The 17,911-nt window shown below is 48.2% G+C and overlaps 2 protein-coding genes across 2 annotated transcripts; one reads left to right on the plus strand and one right to left on the minus strand.

Annotated features, from left to right (window-relative positions):
- The first annotated feature begins 5,256 nt into the window (after positions 1-5,256).
- Positions 5,257-9,894, plus strand: LOC106566745 (interferon regulatory factor 4). Its single transcript, XM_014135095.2, has 8 exons — positions 5,257-5,725; positions 5,987-6,182; positions 6,295-6,380; positions 6,550-6,601; positions 6,692-6,796; positions 7,026-7,412; positions 8,815-8,933; positions 9,151-9,894. The coding sequence occupies exons 1-8, from the start codon at positions 5,552-5,554 to the stop codon at positions 9,283-9,285; spliced, it is 1,254 nt and encodes a 417-aa protein (XP_013990570.1). The 5' UTR covers positions 5,257-5,551; the 3' UTR covers positions 9,286-9,894.
- Positions 9,895-13,351: 3,457 nt separating this feature from the next.
- Positions 13,352-16,523, minus strand: zmp:0000000926 (uncharacterized). Its single transcript, XM_045693073.1, has 2 exons — positions 15,166-16,523; positions 13,352-14,911 (listed from the first exon to the last, which is right to left on the minus strand). Exons 1-2 carry the CDS (start codon positions 16,270-16,272, stop codon positions 14,471-14,473), a joined length of 1,548 nt encoding a protein of 515 aa, XP_045549029.1. The 5' UTR covers positions 16,273-16,523; the 3' UTR covers positions 13,352-14,470.
- Positions 16,524-17,911: the final 1,388 nt, after the last annotated feature.

Raw genomic sequence — 17,911 nt, forward strand, 5'->3', positions numbered from 1 at the left:
TCTCCTCGCTGCCTGGATGTACTCCAGGTTACGGTGATCAGTCCAGATGAGGAAAGGGTGTCGTGCCCCCTCAAGCCAATGTCTCCACACCTTCAGGGCCTTGACCACGGCTAACAACTCCCTGTCCCCCACATCATAGTTGCGCTCTGCCGGACTCAGCTTCTTAGAAAAGAACGCACCGGGGCGAAGCTTCGGAGGTGCGCCCGAACGCTGCGACAGCACCGCTCCTACCCCAGCTTCGGACGTGTCCACCTCCACTATGAATGGCAAAGAGGGATCCGGATGCGCCAGCACCGGGGCGTCGGTAAACAGAGCCTTCAGATGACGAAAGGCTCTGTCCGCTTCTGCCGACCACCGCAGCTGCACCGGACCCCCCTTCATCAGTGAGGTGATGGGAGCCGCCACCTGACCAAAGCCCCGGATAAACCTCCTGTAGTAATTGGCAAACCCCAAGAACCGCTGCACCTCCTTCACCGTGGTTGGAGTCGGCCAATTACGCACGGCCGTAATGCGGTCACATTCCATCACCATCCCTATGGTGGAAATTCGATACCCCAGAAAAGAGACGGCTCGTTTGGAGAACTCATATTTCTCAGCCTTGACGTACAGGTCATGCTCCAGCAGCCGCCCAAGCACTTTACGCACCAGAGACACATGCGCAGTGCGTGTGGCGGAGTAGATCAAAATGTCATCGATGTACACCACCACACCCTGACCGAGCAGGTCTCTGAGAACCTCGTCCACAAAGGATTGGAAGACGGCGGGAGCATTCTTAACCCATACGGCATGACGAGGTACTCATAATGGCCAGATGTGGTACTAAATGCGGTTTTCCACTCACCTCCAGCTCGGATACGCACCAGGTTATACGCGCTCCTGAGATCTAGTTTTGTGAAGAAGCGCGCCCCGTGAAATGACTCCACTGCCGTAGCGATGAGAGGTAGCGGGTAACTGAAACCCACCGTGATGGAATTTAGACCTCTATAGTCAATGCACGAGCGCAGACCTCCCTCCTTCTTCTTCACAAAAAAGAAGCTCGAGGAGACGGGTGACTTGGATGGCCGAATGTATCCCTGTCTCAAGGACTCAGTGACGTGTGTCTCCATAGCCGCTGTCTCCTCCTGAGACAGAGGATACACGTGACTCCTAGGAAGGGCCGCGTCAGCCTGGAGGTTTATCGCACAATCCCCTCATCGATGAGGGGGTAATTGAGTCGCCTTCGTTTTACTGAAGGCGATAGCCAAATCGGCATATTCTGAGGGAATGTGCACGGTGGAGACCGGGTCTGGACTTTCCACCGTGGTCGCACTGATGGAAACTCCTATACACCTGCCTGAGCACTCCCTCGATCACCCCTTAAGAGCCCTCTGCCTCCACGAAATCTTAGGGTTGTGAGTGGCTAGCCAGGGAATTCCCAGTACCACAGGAAACGCCAGGGAATCAATGAGGAACAGGCTGATATGTTCCTCATGCCCCCCCCCCCCCGCGTCACCATGACCAGTGGTACTGTGACCTCCCTCACTTGGCCGGATCCTAGTGGTCGACTATCTAGGGCATGCACGGGGAAGGGGTGGTCCAGCTGAACCAGGGGAATCCCTAACTTTTGGTGACCCAACGGTCCATAAAACTCCCAGCTGCACCTGAATCGACTAGTGCCTTATGCTGGAGGTGAGGGGAAAACTCAGGAAAACAAACTGAGGTGTACATGTGGTCGACAGGGGGCTCTGGGTGTGGCTGGTGCTGACTCACCTGGGGGGTCGACCTGGTGCTCTGTCTGCCATCTGAACTCCCGGGTGGACCTCTCCAGCACCGGTCCGCAGTGTGTCCTCTACGACCACAGTGGGTGCAGGAGAGGCCCCCCCCCTCCGGTCCACCTAGCTGCAGTCCCTCCTATCTCCATGGGCGTTGGTTGGAGCAGGAGGGCTGGGAGGTGGAACAAACAGGCCCCGACTGGAACGCACCAGGGCAGCCAGCAGGTTGTCCAGCCTGATGGACAAATCTATGAGCTGGTCCAGGTTGGTGGTATTGTCCCGACAAGCCAGCTCCCGGCGGACGTCCTCTCGAAGACTACATCTGTAGTGGTCAATCAGGGCCCGCTCATTCCACCCCGATCCTGCGGCGAGAGTCCGGAATTCCACGGCAAAGTCCTGAGCGCTCCTCGTCTCCTGTCTCAGGTGGAATAATCGCTCACCCGCCGCCTTGCCCTCCGGGGGATGATCGAATACCGCCTGGAAGCGGCGGGTGAACTCCGGGTAGTCGCCCCTAGCCGAGTCTGGGCCCTCCCAGACTGCGTTGGCCCATTCTAGGGCTCTACCCGTGAGACACGAGACGAGGACGCTCACCCTCTCCTCATCAGAGGGAGAGGGGCGGACGGTCGCCAGGTACAGATCTAACTGGAGTAGAAACCCCTTGCACCCAGCGGCCGCCCCATCGAACTCCCTGGGAGGCGTGATCCTGATCCCACTCGAGCTGGGTTCTGTGGGTGCCGGTAGGGACGCAAGGTGGTGAACCGGTGCTGATGTGGTGGGGGAGCACCTCTCTCCCAGCTCTCCAAACGGGCTAGCATCTGATCCATGGCCGTGCCCAGGCGGTGGAGGAGGCTGGCATGTTGAGACACCTGTTCCGCCATGGACGGCGTTTCTGCTCCTGCTGACTCCATCTGGTACGGGTGCGGGATTCTGTCACGATATCCTTAGATAGCAGGAAAGGGGTAGAGTCAAGCGCAGGAGACTGAGGTCCGTTGAACAGACGTTTAAGAATCCACAGAGAAATATGCCGCAACAAGGCAGGGTGCACAGTCAAAATAGACAGGAGGACAGCTCCAAAATCCAAACAGACGGGGCGCAGCCCGGCAACCCTAATGCCTAACAAAATACGCGGCGTAGCAGAACATAAGAAAATCCTGACTACCACATAAAACATGACAAGCAACAATCCCGCACGAATCCCCAAACGAAACAGACAAATTAAATACCCCCCACTAATGACTAACAAGGAACAGGTGCAGAACTAAACAGACATAACCAAAAGACACAGAAACATGGATCGGTGGCAGCTAGTAGGCCGGCGACAATGACCGCCGAGCACCGCCCGACCGGGGAGAGGCGCCACCTTCTGTGGACGTTGTGACACTATTATTCTACAATGTAGAAACTAGTTAAAATAAAGAAAAACCCCTGGAATGAGTAGGTGTGTCCAGACGTTTGACTGGTACTGTGTGTAATATGGTCCTGGTTCTTGTACTTTCGGCTGGCCAGACAATGACATGGACTCTATTTCTACCAGTTGGTCTGATGAAAAGTACTGCTTGTTATTTTTTCATTGCTGGTAGTAAAAGGAGCAGAAGCTAGAAAGCCTTTCCAGAACAATCCTCTTAACTTTCACTTTCACATGGAATTTCTTATCAGGTTTCAGTATGTGGGCGAGTTAGATCTTAGCCAATAGGAGTCATTTTAGTATACAATGTCTGTGTGCATGTGTGTGTGTGTTTAGGAGTGTGTGTGTGTGTGTTTGTGAATGTGTGTGTGTGTGTGGCTGCATGCGTGCATACGTGTGTGTGTTGGTCGTTCTAGCGGAAGATTGTGTTAGCGTAAGGTAATTCTAATCAGTTATTGTGTGTGTGTGTGTGCATCTGTGCGTGTGTGAGTTGACCTTTAAAGGTGATTTCCTATCTCTTTTGAAATAAAATGATAAATATACTGTAGAAACACAACCTGATACACATAAAGGTGAGCCTACTAGGGAGTCTAAGGAATGTGAATACTGAGACAGCCAATGACAAATCTTTACCTTGTTGGAACACTCCATCTCTGTTCCAAACATATATATGTTGTGTGCTGACTTGTCGTGATGTTTTTCCCCCTTTGCATCAGAGGCTAAATGAATCTTCATTGTCACTGCTGTGGTTAAGAACAGGAACCCAAACCTAGAGCAGACAGAGAAACACAACTATTCACACGTACACACACACAGGCACACACACGCTCACGCACGCACACACCCACGCACACCCACGCACACACCCACCCACGCACACCCACGCACACACCCACCCACCCACACACACACACGCACACCCACACACGCACACAAACACACGCACACACACACAAACACACACATACCTACATTTTTTAAAGAACGTGCGCATTGCCTGGCTGAGAGCAGGAACATGACATACCCAGGGGGTGCCCTCTAATAACAACACACATTTATTCCAGTGTTGATTGAAGGGGAAATCCCCTTGTTTCTTCTGTCAAACTCTCTCCACTCCTCTCATCTCTGTACCTCACCACATAGAGAGGGAGGAGAGAGAGAGGCACAATTCCTTACGGGACAGCCTTTAATTGCTAAAAATCTATTTCAATGTTTTTCAGTTACTTTCAACCAAGCTATGATATATATATAGGGCTCCTGAGTGGTGTAGGAGTCTAAGGAACTGCATCTCAGGGCTAGAGGCATCACTACAGACCCTGGTTCGATTCCAGACTGTATCACAACCGGCCGTGAATGGGAGTTTCATAGGGCGGCGCACAATTGGCCCAGCATCGTCCGGGTTTGGCCGGGGTAGGCCGTCATTGTAAATAAGAATTTGTTCTTAACTGACTTGCCTAGTTAAATAAAGGATAAATATATATATTAATATAACTTCATAATAACGTGATAAATATCTTCCCTCTCTCTTTTTGTGTCTTTTTAGTAGGTATTTTGATGGGGGCTACAATCATATTAATGATTTATGAAATGATCTGTAGGCCTATGTGGCCCTGGGACTTTCACAACCCTTCATGAAATAAACGGATGTTTAGCTATTCATCCTGAAAGAGCATTACTGTGGTGCATGAATATCCATCCACCGCATGAGGAAGGGAAAGGGAAAGACATTGCCTAGGCTACTCAGTCTTCAGGAAAATAAACTAGGCTGATAGGTAACTGATAATAGATGACTTCAGATGGTAACTGATAATAGATGACATCAATTGTTTCGAAATGCTATAATGGCATGCGATATTTGATCATAACTGAACGGACTGTAAGCCTATATAATGTCTTGTTTTACAAAAGAATAGGTAAGCTAAAATGACTTATTCTACTAATGTATTTAGGATAAAATGGTTTTATTTTTTGTAATCTCACCTCCCTGCACTCTGGGCGCTAACTGAGCCTATGGCATGTAGCCTACAAATCTAGTCGGAAACTGAAAGTACTCTCACATAGATCATCTTTGCTTTAGCCCACGTTTTACTTTCATTTTCATTTAAAAAGGCGCCCTGAGCACTTCTACAGTGCTTGATGATTACTTTCTTGGGGACATTTCCATGGTCATATTCGTTGTGCTGAAATGAATACTGGAAAATATTGATATAGCCTAACTGAAACATAGACGTTTTATTTTGATAAGAATTTATTTTGATTAATCATTTTGTATTAGCATGTTATAGTCTATGTGCAAAGAGGGATCATGTGATTACGTCTACTTGTGGTCTACACGTACAACTACAACTTTTAGATTTTTTGGTAGTAGCCTATTTGTTTCATATGTATTTTGAAGATGGAGGAGCCGGTCAAGAAAATGCGTTTGAGAGAGTGGCTGATAGCGCAGATAGACAGTGGAAAGTATGCAGGGCTCACCTGGGAGAACGAAGACAAAACTATGTTCAGGATCCCATGGAAACACGCGGCAAAACAGGACTATAGTCTGAACGAAGATGCAGCACTATTCAAGGTTAGAATGTATATTGTTTCTATACATTTTTTTCACCCAAGATTGTCAGTGTGTCTAGTCTAATTTTGTTTAATAGATTGATCAATATTTTTGATATAGACCTAATTAATGCATTGATTTGGATGTCCATGTGCATATCAGTGCATGTGTTACTCTTCCTCTATGTTCATCAGCCATTAACATACTCTGTGTTTCTTTTTTGGCATTCATATCCTTCTTTGTGTGTGTGTGCATGTGTTTATGTGTGTGTGTCCCTACCAGGCGTGGGCAGTGTATAAGGGGAAGTATCGGGAGGGGAGAGACAAGGCAGATCCCACCACCTGGAAGACTCGTCTCCGCTGTGCCTTCAACAAGAGCACAGACTTCAAAGAAGTCCCAGAGCGCAGCCAATTAGATGTATCCGAGCCCTACAAGGTCTACCACATCCAGGCAGAGCCAGAGACAGGCAGAGACTCAGGTACCAGTAGCCACAATGTTCAGTCTCCTCATGAAGCTCTGGTGTAGAGAACTCAGAGCCCTTTATGGGTTAAACGTGTGATTATTTACTCTCTATTCCTCCTCTGTCTCAGAATCTCCTCCGCCTGAGAGTAGGGTGATCATCCAGACCAGCCGCTCCAGTGTTCCACTGAGGAACATTGTCACACACCATCCACAGGTAACACGGCAGGTTTTCTCTTAGATGCTGTGTAGCAGGTGGATAGTTGCTGCCATCTAGAGGACAATGGTTGCAATAACTTACATTTACATATGAATGAAGTTTTGCACATTTGCACAGAATGTTCTACAAGTCAGATTATTTGCTGTAAATATGTGTGTCCCCTCAGTTTGGCTGCAATAGTGAATCAGAGGCCAGGGATGGAAGGGTCAACTCCAGAGGTCAGTATCATCCTCCATGTACTTGTGACTGGTATCTGAATAACTGAACAATGTTGAGTCAGATATTTGTGTGCGTTCTCTCTCCTCTAGAGGGCTTGGCAGGGGACCATGTGTACTACTGGTCCAACACAGGGACTCCTCAGAGGGACGGCTCTGCTCCTCTCTCCATAGTCGTCCCTACACCACAGATCTCTGGTAAGACAACCCATACACTGCAGTATCATTCAAACTAGAGCCTGGAGGGTATCAGTAGTGCTAGCACAGCCACGGGAAGTAGGGGTGCTGCTACAGCACTCCCTGAAAAATCAGAACAAAATAAATACTTCTTCCCGCAGTTTTCTCTTCTACCTGGGTGGTTGATGCTTGATTGATTCATTAGTGTGTGTGTGTGTGTGTTTGCTTGCATCGGTGTGTGTGTGTCCAGACTTGCGTGTGCGGGTGTGTCTGTTCTACCAGGGCCAGCTAGTAGTGGATGTGACCACCAGCACCCCAGACGGCTGTTTCCTCCTGCAGGGTCAGGTGCCCCTGGGGAACGAGAGGATCTATGGACCCTGCACAGCCCAACAGGTCCCCTTCCCCCCTCCAGGGGTCATCCCTCTGCCCCCGGGCATCGCTGAGGCCATGGGCCGCCTGCTGCCCCACCTGGAGAGGGGCGTCCTGGTGTGGGTTGCTCCAGACGGGGTGTTTATCAAGAGGTTCTGCCAGGGCAGGGTGTACTGGAGTGGCCCTCTGGCCCAACACACAGACAGGCCCAACAAACTGGACAGGGAGAGGACCTGCAAGCTGCTGGACACACCTATATTTCTGAAGGGTAGGGGCCTTACTAAAGCAACTTTTGTGTAGCAAACAGATGTGACATGGTGAGATGGTGGCGCTAGCTCCCTACCCATCCCTCTCTTTATCTCTCTCTCCATCCCTCCCCTTCTGTCCCTCCATTGCTCTCCTTATCTCTCTCCATCCCTCCCCTTCTGTCCCTCCATTTTTTTCTCCATCCACCCTTCTGTCCCTCCATTGCTCTCTTTATCTCTCTCCATCCCTCCCCTTCTGTCCCTCCATTGCTCTCCTTATCTCTCTCCATCCCTCCCCTTCTGTCCCTCCATTGCTCTCTTTATCTCTCTCCATCCCTCCCCTTCTGTCCCTCCATTGCTCTCCTTATCTCTCTCCATCCCTCCCCTTCTGTCCCTCCATTGCTCTCTTTATCTCTCTCCATCCCTCCCCTTCTGTCCTTCCATCCCTCTCCTTCTCTCTCTCCATCCCTCCCCTTCTATCCCTCCGTCCCTCCATTCCTCTCCTTCTCTCTCTCTCTCTCTCTCTCTCTCTCTCTCTCTCTCTCTCTCTCTCTATCTCTCTACTTCTCTCTCTCCATCCCTCTCATTATCTCTCTCTCCATCCCTCCCCTTCTGTCCCTCCATCCCTCCCCTTCTCTCTCTCCATCCCTCCTCTTATCTCTCTCTCCATCCTTCCCCTTCTCTCTCTCCATCCCGCCTCTTCTCTCTCTCCATCCCTCCCCTGCTTTCTCTGATCCCTCTCCTTATCTCTCTCTCCATCCCTCCCCTTCTCTCTCTCCATCCCTCCCCTGCTTTCTCTGATCCCTCTCCTTATCTCTCTATCCATCCCTCCCCTTCTGTCCCTTCATCCCTCCCCTTCTCTCTCTAAATCCTTCCCCTTCTCTCTCCATTCCTCTCCTTATCTCTCTCTCCATCCCTCCCCTTCTGTTCCTCCATTCCTCTCCTTATCTCTCTCCATCTCTCCCCTTCTCTCTCTCCATCCCTCCCCTTCTCTCTCTCCATCCCTCCCCTTCTCTCTCTCTCTCCATCCCCTTCTCTCTCTCCGTTCCTCTCCTTATCTCTCTCTCCATCCCTCCCCTTCTGTCTCTCCATTCCTCTCCTTATCTCTCTCTCCATCCCTCCCCTTCTGTTCCTCCATTCCTCTCCTTATCTCTCTCTCATCCCTCCCCTTCTCTCTCTCCATCCCTCCCCTTCTCTCTCTCTCATCCCCTTCTCTCTCTCCATTCCTCTCCTTATCTTTCTCTCATCCCTCTCCTTATCTCTCTCTCCATCCCTCCCCTTCTCTCTCCATCCCTCCCCTTCTCTCTCTCTCCATCCCCTTCTCTCTCTCCATTCCTCTCCTTATCTTTCTCTCCATCCCTCTCCTTATCTCTCTCTCCATCCCTTCCCCTCTCTCTCTCCATCCCTTCCCGTATCTCTCCACAGAGCTCCAGGACTATATCCAGGGGGCGGGACCCAAACCTCGCTATGAGATTGACCTCTGCTTTGGGGAGGAGTTTCCTGATGCCAGCCAACTGAAAACCAGGAAACTGATCATTGCACAGGTGGCTAATGGGATGGGGTCAGGAGTCACTGTGGATTAGGGAATTCCTGTGCTACATACAGCAATTGAACCTTTGCTGAATCTTCTATTGTTATATAGTAATCCAGGTCTTTCCCTGCCAGCCGAGCAGTAAACCGCAGGTATTCCAGCTACCAGTAGAGGTCCTCGTAGTCATAGTCAGTGACAATGTCTTCCTGTCTGTGTGTCTTCGTGTGCAGGTGGTGCCCCTGTTTGCTGTCAACCTACTGCATAGGTGCCCGAGGATGGGGACAGAGGGGAGACCACGCCTTCACACACACAACACCATGGGGGAAGAGGGACAGGGTCAGCCACACCCCCTGCCCCAGCGGTAAGGAACCCAGGACACCCCTCTGAGTAACCCCTGGGGAACATCACCAGTCCTCCCTGGTGGCCCCTCCTGTCCCAGTTTAGCCAGCCATGATGAGGGGTGAGTGGAGACTCAAGACACGGCCAGTGTAGGCTTAGTGTATGACCTGTGGAAAGAAACATATACCTCAACCTTAAGAGCACAGTGAACAATATGATACCACAAAGATAGGAGCAAGTATGCTTGGAACAGATATTTGTCACATAGTTTTCTTAAAGGGATAATCTGCAGTTGCTACATCCATTAAAGAAAATCTAGAAAAAAGTAGGATATGAACCCAAAGATTATTGAAGAATATAACTTATTAATGTCTCATGAGGTTAGTTCAACAAAATATAAGCTTGTTTTACTCCAATGTTTGTAAACAAAGTAAATGTAAACAAACACTGTATAGCCTCAAAACATGGTTAAACCTATAATTTTGATATCATGGATGGTCAGTCCTCGCATCAATAGCGCTGTCTATGAATTTGAGATTGGTTACATTCCTCCAGCACTGTAATCTACAGAGAATTCATCATTTTGCCAGTATATGTTTGACATCTTTTGTCATTATGTTTTTATCAATGCATTGTTTAAGCATTTTTTTTACAATATATTGTACAATGTGAAAAACGTCAATTTACCTCATAATCAACTTGTGAATGAAATGTACAGTGTGTTTGGAAAGTATTCAGACCCCTTGACTTTTTTGACATTTTGTTACGTTACAGCGTTATTAAAAAATGTATAACATCATTTTTATCCCTCATCAATCTACACACAATACCCCATAATGACAGAAACACCTTATGTACATAAGTATTCAGACCCTTTGCTATGAGACTTGAAATTGAGCTCAGGTGCATCCTGTTTCCATTGATCATCCTTGAGATTTTTCTACAACTTTATTGTAGAACTGTAGTCCAACTGTGGTAAATTCAATTGATTGGACAAGATTTGGAAAGGCACACACCTGTCTATATAAGATCTCACAGTTGACAGTGCATGCCAGAGCAAAAACCAAGCCATGAGGTCAAAGGAATTTAGAGCTCCAAGACAGGATTGTGTCGAGGCACAGATCTGGGGAAGGGTACCAAAAAAGTTCTGCAGCATTGAAGGTCCCCAAGAACAAAGTGGCCTCCATCATTATTAAATGGAAGAAGTTTGGAACCACCAAGACTCTTCCTAGAGCTGGCCGTCTGGCCAAACTGAGCAATCGGGGGAGAAGGGCCTTGGTCAGGGAGGTGACCAAGAACCCGATGGTCACTCTGACAGAGCTCCAGAGGTCCTCTGTGGAGATGGGAGAACCTTCCTGAAGGACAACCATCTCTGCCGCACTCCACCAATCAGGCCCGAAGGTACAGTGGTCCGACGGAAGCCACTCCTCAGTAAAAGGCACATGACAGCCCGCTTGGAGTTTGCCAAAAGGCACCTAAAGCACTCTCAGACCATGATATTCAAGATTCTCTGGTCTGATGAAACCAAAATTGAACTCTTTGGCCTGAATTCCAAGCATCACGTCTGGAGGAAACCTGGCACCATCCCTACGGTGAAGCATGGTGGTGGCAGCATCATGATGTGGAGAGGTTTTTTAGCGCAGGGCATGGGAGACTAGTCAGGATGAGGCAAAGATGAAGAGGATCTGCAGAGAAGAATGGGAGAAACTCCCCAAATACAGATGTGCCAAGCTTGTGGTGTCATACCCAAGAAGACTCGAGGCTGTAATCGCTGCCAAAGGTACTTCAACAAAGTACTGAGTGAAGGGTCTGAATACTTATGTAAATGTGATATTTCAGTTTTTATTGTATATAAATATGCCAAAACTTCTAAAAACCTGTTTTTGCTTTCTCATTATGGGATATTGTGTGTAGATTGATGAGAAAAAAGATTTAATACATTTTATAATAAGGCTGTAACGTAACAAAATGTGGAAAAAGTCAAGGGGTCTGAATACTTTCTGAATGCACTGTATGTACAGCCAGTCTAGTAAACATATAAATGGTTTCATGTCCATAATGTGACGTTTGAACCTATCACAGATGTATAGACCTGATTACAGATCAAATTAATAATAAAAAATAATAAAAAATGATTTAAATAATAACCGTTTCTCTTGTCGTGTTGGAACTAAAGTGTTGGCTATGACATCAATTATTAGTAGTATTAGTGCACACCAGGGGTTGGAACCGGTTCAGGGAACAGAACTGAAACATGGAAAAGAACCATGAACGAAAGTGATCTAGAATGGTTCTGTTCAGAAAAAAGAATGGTTTTATTCAGAGCAAAACAATTGGAAAATGATTTTGGTTTCAACCCCCTGCTTGACTGCTCCCATAGTTTAATGGGAATGTTTTGATTACTATGGGTCTACAGGAAAGATGGAATTATAATGATATACCATAATATGGGAGTATTGGATATTCTCTCTTTCCAATGACATGAAGCAAATCAACATCTTATATGGGAAGAAATTCACCTCATTCAGTATAAATCTATAAAGCTTTTTTATTACTATTATTTCTAGCAAACATTATATAACAGACACACAATTTAAAAAATATAACATTTTTATAGCTATAACATTTACAAAGAAAAAAAAACAGCTAAGGTTTTTGAAAAACAAATGAACAAAAAAAAGTTCAAAAACTAAAGTGAAAGAGTGTGCTGAAAAAGATACCCGTATTGGAGCTTTAAAATACTTTCAATCATTTTTCCCTGCGCTCGAACACATACAGTACATGGAGAAAAGAAAGGGGAACAGAAGGGGTACAGAGTACAGTAAAATAAATAAATATGTTTTATGTTCACATACACCGAGTAGGTGCAGTGAAATGTGTTTTACAGGGTCAACCATAGTAGTACAGCGTCCTTGGAGAGAATTAGGGTTAAGGGCACACTGGCAGATTTTTCACCTTAACAGCTCAGGTATTCAAACCAGCGACTTTCGAACCTTTCAGGTCCTGGCTCAACGCTCTAACTGCTAGGCTACCTGCCGCCCTACAGTACAGAGGGGTCAAATGTCTGTTCACAAAGCATCGTGTTCCAACCTGTTATTAGCACCATTACTCTCCCTCTATCTAGCCTTTTTTTAATATTTCTACAATTTTAAAAAATGGAAAAACACTCAGTTTCGAGGCGAGGTGACACAGACCCGTCTGTGTGGGAAGGGACTGTCTGTTACGAAATTTTCATTAGTGTTTTTCCCTTTGCTGAGACATTGTTAAGAACGAGGGCAATGCCTTGGCGAACAAGCGATTGACATGATCCGCCGATAACGAGAATAGTAAAAAGGCGAAGAGATGCTGATACTTTCATTCACCTTGCCTGCCCAGATCCACCGACCGACCGGCTGACAGACTTCGGCTCAGGAGAAGCTAGAAGATTTAAAACTGAGAACACATTGCGAAAGTGACAATCAGAGAGGTTGCATTAAATCGGTTTAGCATAGAACATCTGTATTGTAATATATAGTAATTTTTTGGGGCTCTGTACTCAAGAACTTTGGATGTGAAATGATACAATGACTGTGAGGTAAGTGCAGACTGTCAGCTTTAATCTGAGAGTATTTTCATCCATATCAGGTGAACCGTATAGAAATGACAGCACTTTTTGTACACAGTCCCACCTTTTTAGGCGACCAAAAGTATTGGGACAAATTCACTTATATGTGTATTAAAGTAGTCAAAAGTTATTATTTGGTCCCATATTCCTAACAAGCAATGAGTACATCAAGCTTGTGACTTAAAAAAGAAATACAAATAAAATGCTAACCTCCTCTGTTATTGTAATAGTGAGAGGTTAGCATGTCTTGGGGGTATGATATAAAATGCTAACCTCTGTTATTGTAATAGTGAGAGGTTAGCATGTCTTGGGGGTATGATATAAAATGCTAACCTCTGTTATTGTAATAGTGAGAGGTTAGCATGTCTTGGGGGTATGATATAAAATGCTAACCTCTGTTATTGTAATAGTGAGAGGTTAGCATGTCTTGTGGGTATGATATAAAATGATAACCTCTGTTATTGTAATAGTGAGAGGTTAGCATGTCTTGGGGGTATGATATAAAATGCTAACCTCTGTTATTGTAATAGTGAGAGGTTAGCATGTCTTGTGGGTATGATATAAAATGCTAACCTCTTATTGTAATAGTGAGAGGTTAGCATGTCTTGGGGTATGATATAAAATGCTAACCTCTGTTATTGTAATAGTGAGAGGTTAGCATGTCTTGGGGGTATGATATTTGTGCGTCACTCATTATTATTCACGATTCATACAGGACTATCTGTAATCTTGTTAGCATCCACATTAATGTAGAAGTTTTCAGAAACATATTCTATTCTTAATTACTCCAAAATGACCCAATACATTATTTACCATTCATTTCTATTGGGCACAAACAGCAAATGCAGCCAACAAGTTTGTAGAGTCACAAGCTTGATGCGTGCAAGGAATATGGGACCAAATACTAAACCTTTGACTACATTAATGCATATAAGTGAATATATACTTTTGGTCCCCTAAAATGGTGGGACTATGTACAAAAAGCGCAGTAATTTCTAAACGGTTCACCTGGTATGGATTAAAATGCTCTCAAATTAAAGCGGCAGTCTGCACTTTAACCTCATAGTCATTGTATCATTTCATATGCAAAGTGCTGGAGTACAGAGCCAAAACAACAACAAAATTGTCGCTTTCCCAATAATTACCGAGGGCACTGTATATACAGTATCTGTGATAGACTTCTTTAATACAGTTTACTTTCATACTGATTGAAAATCGATACCCTGCAGAAAACACTGTCAGTATGTAAGGGTGTGGGACAACCATTATGAAAACAGAGTGAACACAAACAAGTGCTTGATTCTCACTAAACATCTCATACTGTCAATGTGAAGCTCAGACTGCTGCCCCTCAGACCGCTGCCCCTCAGACCGCTGCCCCTCAGACCGCTGCCCCTCAGACTGTTGCCCCTCAGACTGTTGCCCCTGTCTGAGGTGTGTTAAGCAGAAATTGGGAGATGGGAAAAGAGGGATGAAGAAGGAGGGGTATGGGCTCATGCTTTGGGCAGCAGTGTGGACATCCTTAAAGTTGCCTGTTCTTTGTCCTTCCCTGCAACCCTGCCTCGTGGTCTCACACAAGGAGGGTGTATTTGTGCTTGCGTGTGCGCTCTACTGCCACTTCCTCTGCTTGGAGCCGTGAGGTAAATCGGTGGTCTTGTCAATCCCAGTAGTTCCGGTGGGAGGGAGGAGGTCGGGGGCTGACCATCGCCTCTTGCGTGGGCATGGCTGCTCCTGGGTGGGGGGGTCTGCAGGGGGAGGAGGGAGAGGAGGAGGGACGAGAGCAGGAGATGGATGACTAAGGGGAGGAGGAGGGAGAGGAGGGGGCATATCCTCCCTGTGTGTGCTGGCCCTGGCCCTGGCCCGGGTGTGTGTCCTGTGGCCTCGGGGGGCTGTGCCTGTGTGTAAGGGGGTGAGGGCCAAGCAGATGTCTCCCTCGCTGAGCTGGCGGCAGGACAGGCCGTAGAGCTGGGCAGTTCTCTGGGGACAGCAGGAAGACCAGCCGCGGTCACGCACGAAGAACGGGTACTCCACCAGAACCGTCAGTAACTCCTACATGCACAGAACAACAACATATTCACAACTGTGCTGGCATCTACATAGTTTTTACTAAGGATAGTAATTTCAATTAATGATTTCAACTATTGTTGTTGAAAGGAAATTTGTCATATGTTTACATTACGTGAGTAGAGCAGATTAAAAACGTTCGCTTTACTAGTGAATGACCAGTGCCTTTTATAAATAAATAGAATTTATTGTCTAGCAATGATTCAGATAGAAATATAGAGGATCGATGAGCTCCTGACCTGAGTGTTGCGGTCTGTGAGAAGGACCTGCAGGTGGTTGAAGCCGTGTTTGTTGCTGGGGGCGATAAGCAACACGGTGCAGGTGCTCAGGTGGAACTCTGGGGAGGTGTCAGCACTCCTCAGGAAGTCCTCCGTCCTCAGCTCTTCCACACGCTTCAAACGACCCCCCACCAGCTCAATCAGAGAACCCTTGGCAAAGTGAGGTAGGAGCGCTGGGGGGATGTGGTTGGGGGCAGGGGGTGAGGCGGTCATGTGGGGAAGGAAGGGGGAGGCAAGGGGACGCGAGTAGTGCTGCCCAGGAGAGAGCTCTCTGCTGTCTTTATCTCTGTCTCTTTTATTGTCTATCTCTCTGATGTCTCTGTCTCCTTCATGCTCTCTTTCTCGCTCTTGTTCTTGTTGTCTATCTCGTTCTCTGTCTTTCTCTGTGCTGTGACTGTTGGGCTGCCCCTGGGTTGAGTGCTGTGAGTTCCTCATTGTGTGCAAGCCATACAGAGAGCTGCCTGAGGGGCTGTACAGCGGGTAGCGCTGAGCCTGGGCCTGGGGACTGAGCTGGCTGGGCTGCAGGGTGGAGTAAACAGAAGCCAGTGAGTAGTAGACATGAGCCTCCGCCACAGAGCCCCCAAGGGGGTCCAGCAGCTCCCCTCTCCCTGCCCGGGTCTCTGCCCCATGGGGCTGGGGACTGGTGGGGATCAGGGTGGAGGTCCCAGCCTTTGGCGTCCCACGGGGATCCCTGTCCTGCAGAGAGGAATGTGAGTCAGGGCCCTCCGGAGGTGGCGCTTGGAAACCTGCAAACAGCTCTAAACGCCCTGTGGGAACCTCCTGGTGTCTCCGTCTCCCGTTGGCATGGGAACCGTGGGGGTTGCCGCCCAGCCTGGCACTGCCGCTGGGTTCGTTCCTGTACTCTCCTGAGGGGGGTGCCACCCTAGAGGCAGAAGCAGTCCTGCTGCCTGGCCCGTCCAGCCCGTTGGGCCTCTTGCCCAGGTACCTGTGTCTGCCCTCAGTCAGGGAGCGGTCACGGGGGTAGAGGGAGGGCTGGCTGAACAGGTGAGAGGGGGAGAAAAGAGAGGAGCTGTAGTCCCTTCGGCCTGTGTTGAAATAGGACCACATGTCTCTTGAGTCAGTGGGGAAGGGGCTCTTAAAGGAGGAAGAGGAGGGGGAGGGTGGCAGGATTTCACCTTGGAGCCACCTGGAGTGATGGGGGAAGGGGGTGGGGAGAGGATCATCCCTCTCCCCTACCTGGTTTTTGAGGAAGAGAAAAGGGACGGAGGAGGGGTAGGCCAGGTGCCATGGCAGAGGAAGGGGGATACACGGGGATGGGAGGGGGGGGTGGGATAGAGGGTAGCAGGCTGTGGCGGTTCGTCAAAGCCTCTTCACTGCTCCCCCTGCCCCCCTCCCCCCCTCCCTGAGCTGCTTGAGGGCCGGGTCCTCGGGGGCGTGGCGGGTGGCTTGAACTCGTCCAGGAGAGGGTGCTGGTTGGCCGAGCCATCCCGGAACTCCCTCTTCTTAGGGGGGAGGCACTCTTTGCTGCGATCAGGGCTGGGATTCATGGGTGGGCGCCAGCGGCAGCGGGCACAGGCCCCTGTGTTTGGGCGACGGCTAGGTCACATGGGCCTCACGGGGAAGAAAGGGGCGCAGAGAGAGGGATGGGCCTTGACACGACATCACTGTCAGATCACTGTAACCACAGAGAGACAGGGGAGGAGGTGAGAGAGAGAGGGAGACAAAGGGAGGAAGTGGGGGGGCAGAGAGAAAGAGAGATTGAGTGAAGTGTGTACATATCAGAGTGAAATGTGGACAGTGTGTCAGGCCTTGCTGTCAAGAGTTGTCAGGACTTAGCAGTCAGACTGCTCTGATACACACAAACAAACCAACGCCTGACACAGATACAGGCAGAGAATGTTTTCTCTCGCCTGTGTACATGCTGTAATCCTTTGGAGGCTGCGTTGCAAATACAGCAATGCAGATTTGATTGGACAGCCTGGAGTCTCTGATGTCAATAGAACTTCAGACAGTGAATCCCAACCAGAACACCTATTCTATCAACTCCAGGTGACCAACTCTTGCTCACCAACTACAGTTTGCGATCGTTGTAGTTACTACACATATTAATTACATTGCTGGTAATGTGGTCGGGAGTGAAATTACCCAGTTTACTGGTCTCATTCAAGAAGCACATGAACTCCCACAAGTGTTCTAAAAATACGCTGCACATTGTGCGAACAGTGCAGTTCAGAGGCAGTGCACTATAGCTGTAAAAACACACATGCTGTATAAACTCCCAGCAGGAGACGTTTCATCTCTCTCTCTCTGAGGATGGAACATAGAGATATGGTTTATTCTCATGGAGCGCCTCCCTCACACCCCTGAGGGCTGTTCCTCTATGTCCTATTTACTACCGCACACACACACACTTACTTACACACGCACGCACACACACACACACACACACACACACACACACACACACACACACACACACACACACACACACACACACACACACACACACACACACACACACACACACACACACACACACACACACACACACACACACACACACACCCCTCAGGCTGCTATAACTCTCACTCCCCCAGCGATGGACAGAGCTGGTCACCACCCACCCTAAGCTGAGAAGAACACTGTTGATATCACCAGGGGTGGTGTGTGTTAGAGTATGTGTGTGTTTCCCTATATTTTGTGCCTTCAGAAAGTATTCACACCCCTTGACTTTTTCTACATTTTA

Source organism: Salmo salar, chromosome ssa13 (assembly GCF_905237065.1).
Source record: "Salmo salar chromosome ssa13, Ssal_v3.1, whole genome shotgun sequence".
NCBI classification, from domain to species: domain Eukaryota; kingdom Metazoa; phylum Chordata; class Actinopteri; order Salmoniformes; family Salmonidae; genus Salmo; species Salmo salar.

Excerpts from the sequence above, each read along its gene's own strand:
- zmp:0000000926 (XM_045693073.1), bottom strand. The coding sequence starts at position 16,272 with ATGTGGTCCTATTTCAACACAGGCCGAAGGGACTACAGCTCCTCTCTT. Across the intron at positions 14,912-15,165 it reads TCACAGACCGCAACACTCAG|GAGTTACTGACGGTTCTGGT; the intron begins GTCAGGAGCTCA and ends CTGTGCATGTAG.
- LOC106566745 (XM_014135095.2), top strand. The coding sequence starts at position 5,552 with ATGGAGGAGCCGGTCAAGAAAATGCGTTTGAGAGAGTGGCTGATAGCG. Across the intron at positions 6,602-6,691 it reads TGGAAGGGTCAACTCCAGAG|AGGGCTTGGCAGGGGACCAT; the intron begins GTCAGTATCATC and ends TCTCTCCTCTAG. Across the intron at positions 7,413-8,814 it reads CACACCTATATTTCTGAAGG|AGCTCCAGGACTATATCCAG; the intron begins GTAGGGGCCTTA and ends ATCTCTCCACAG.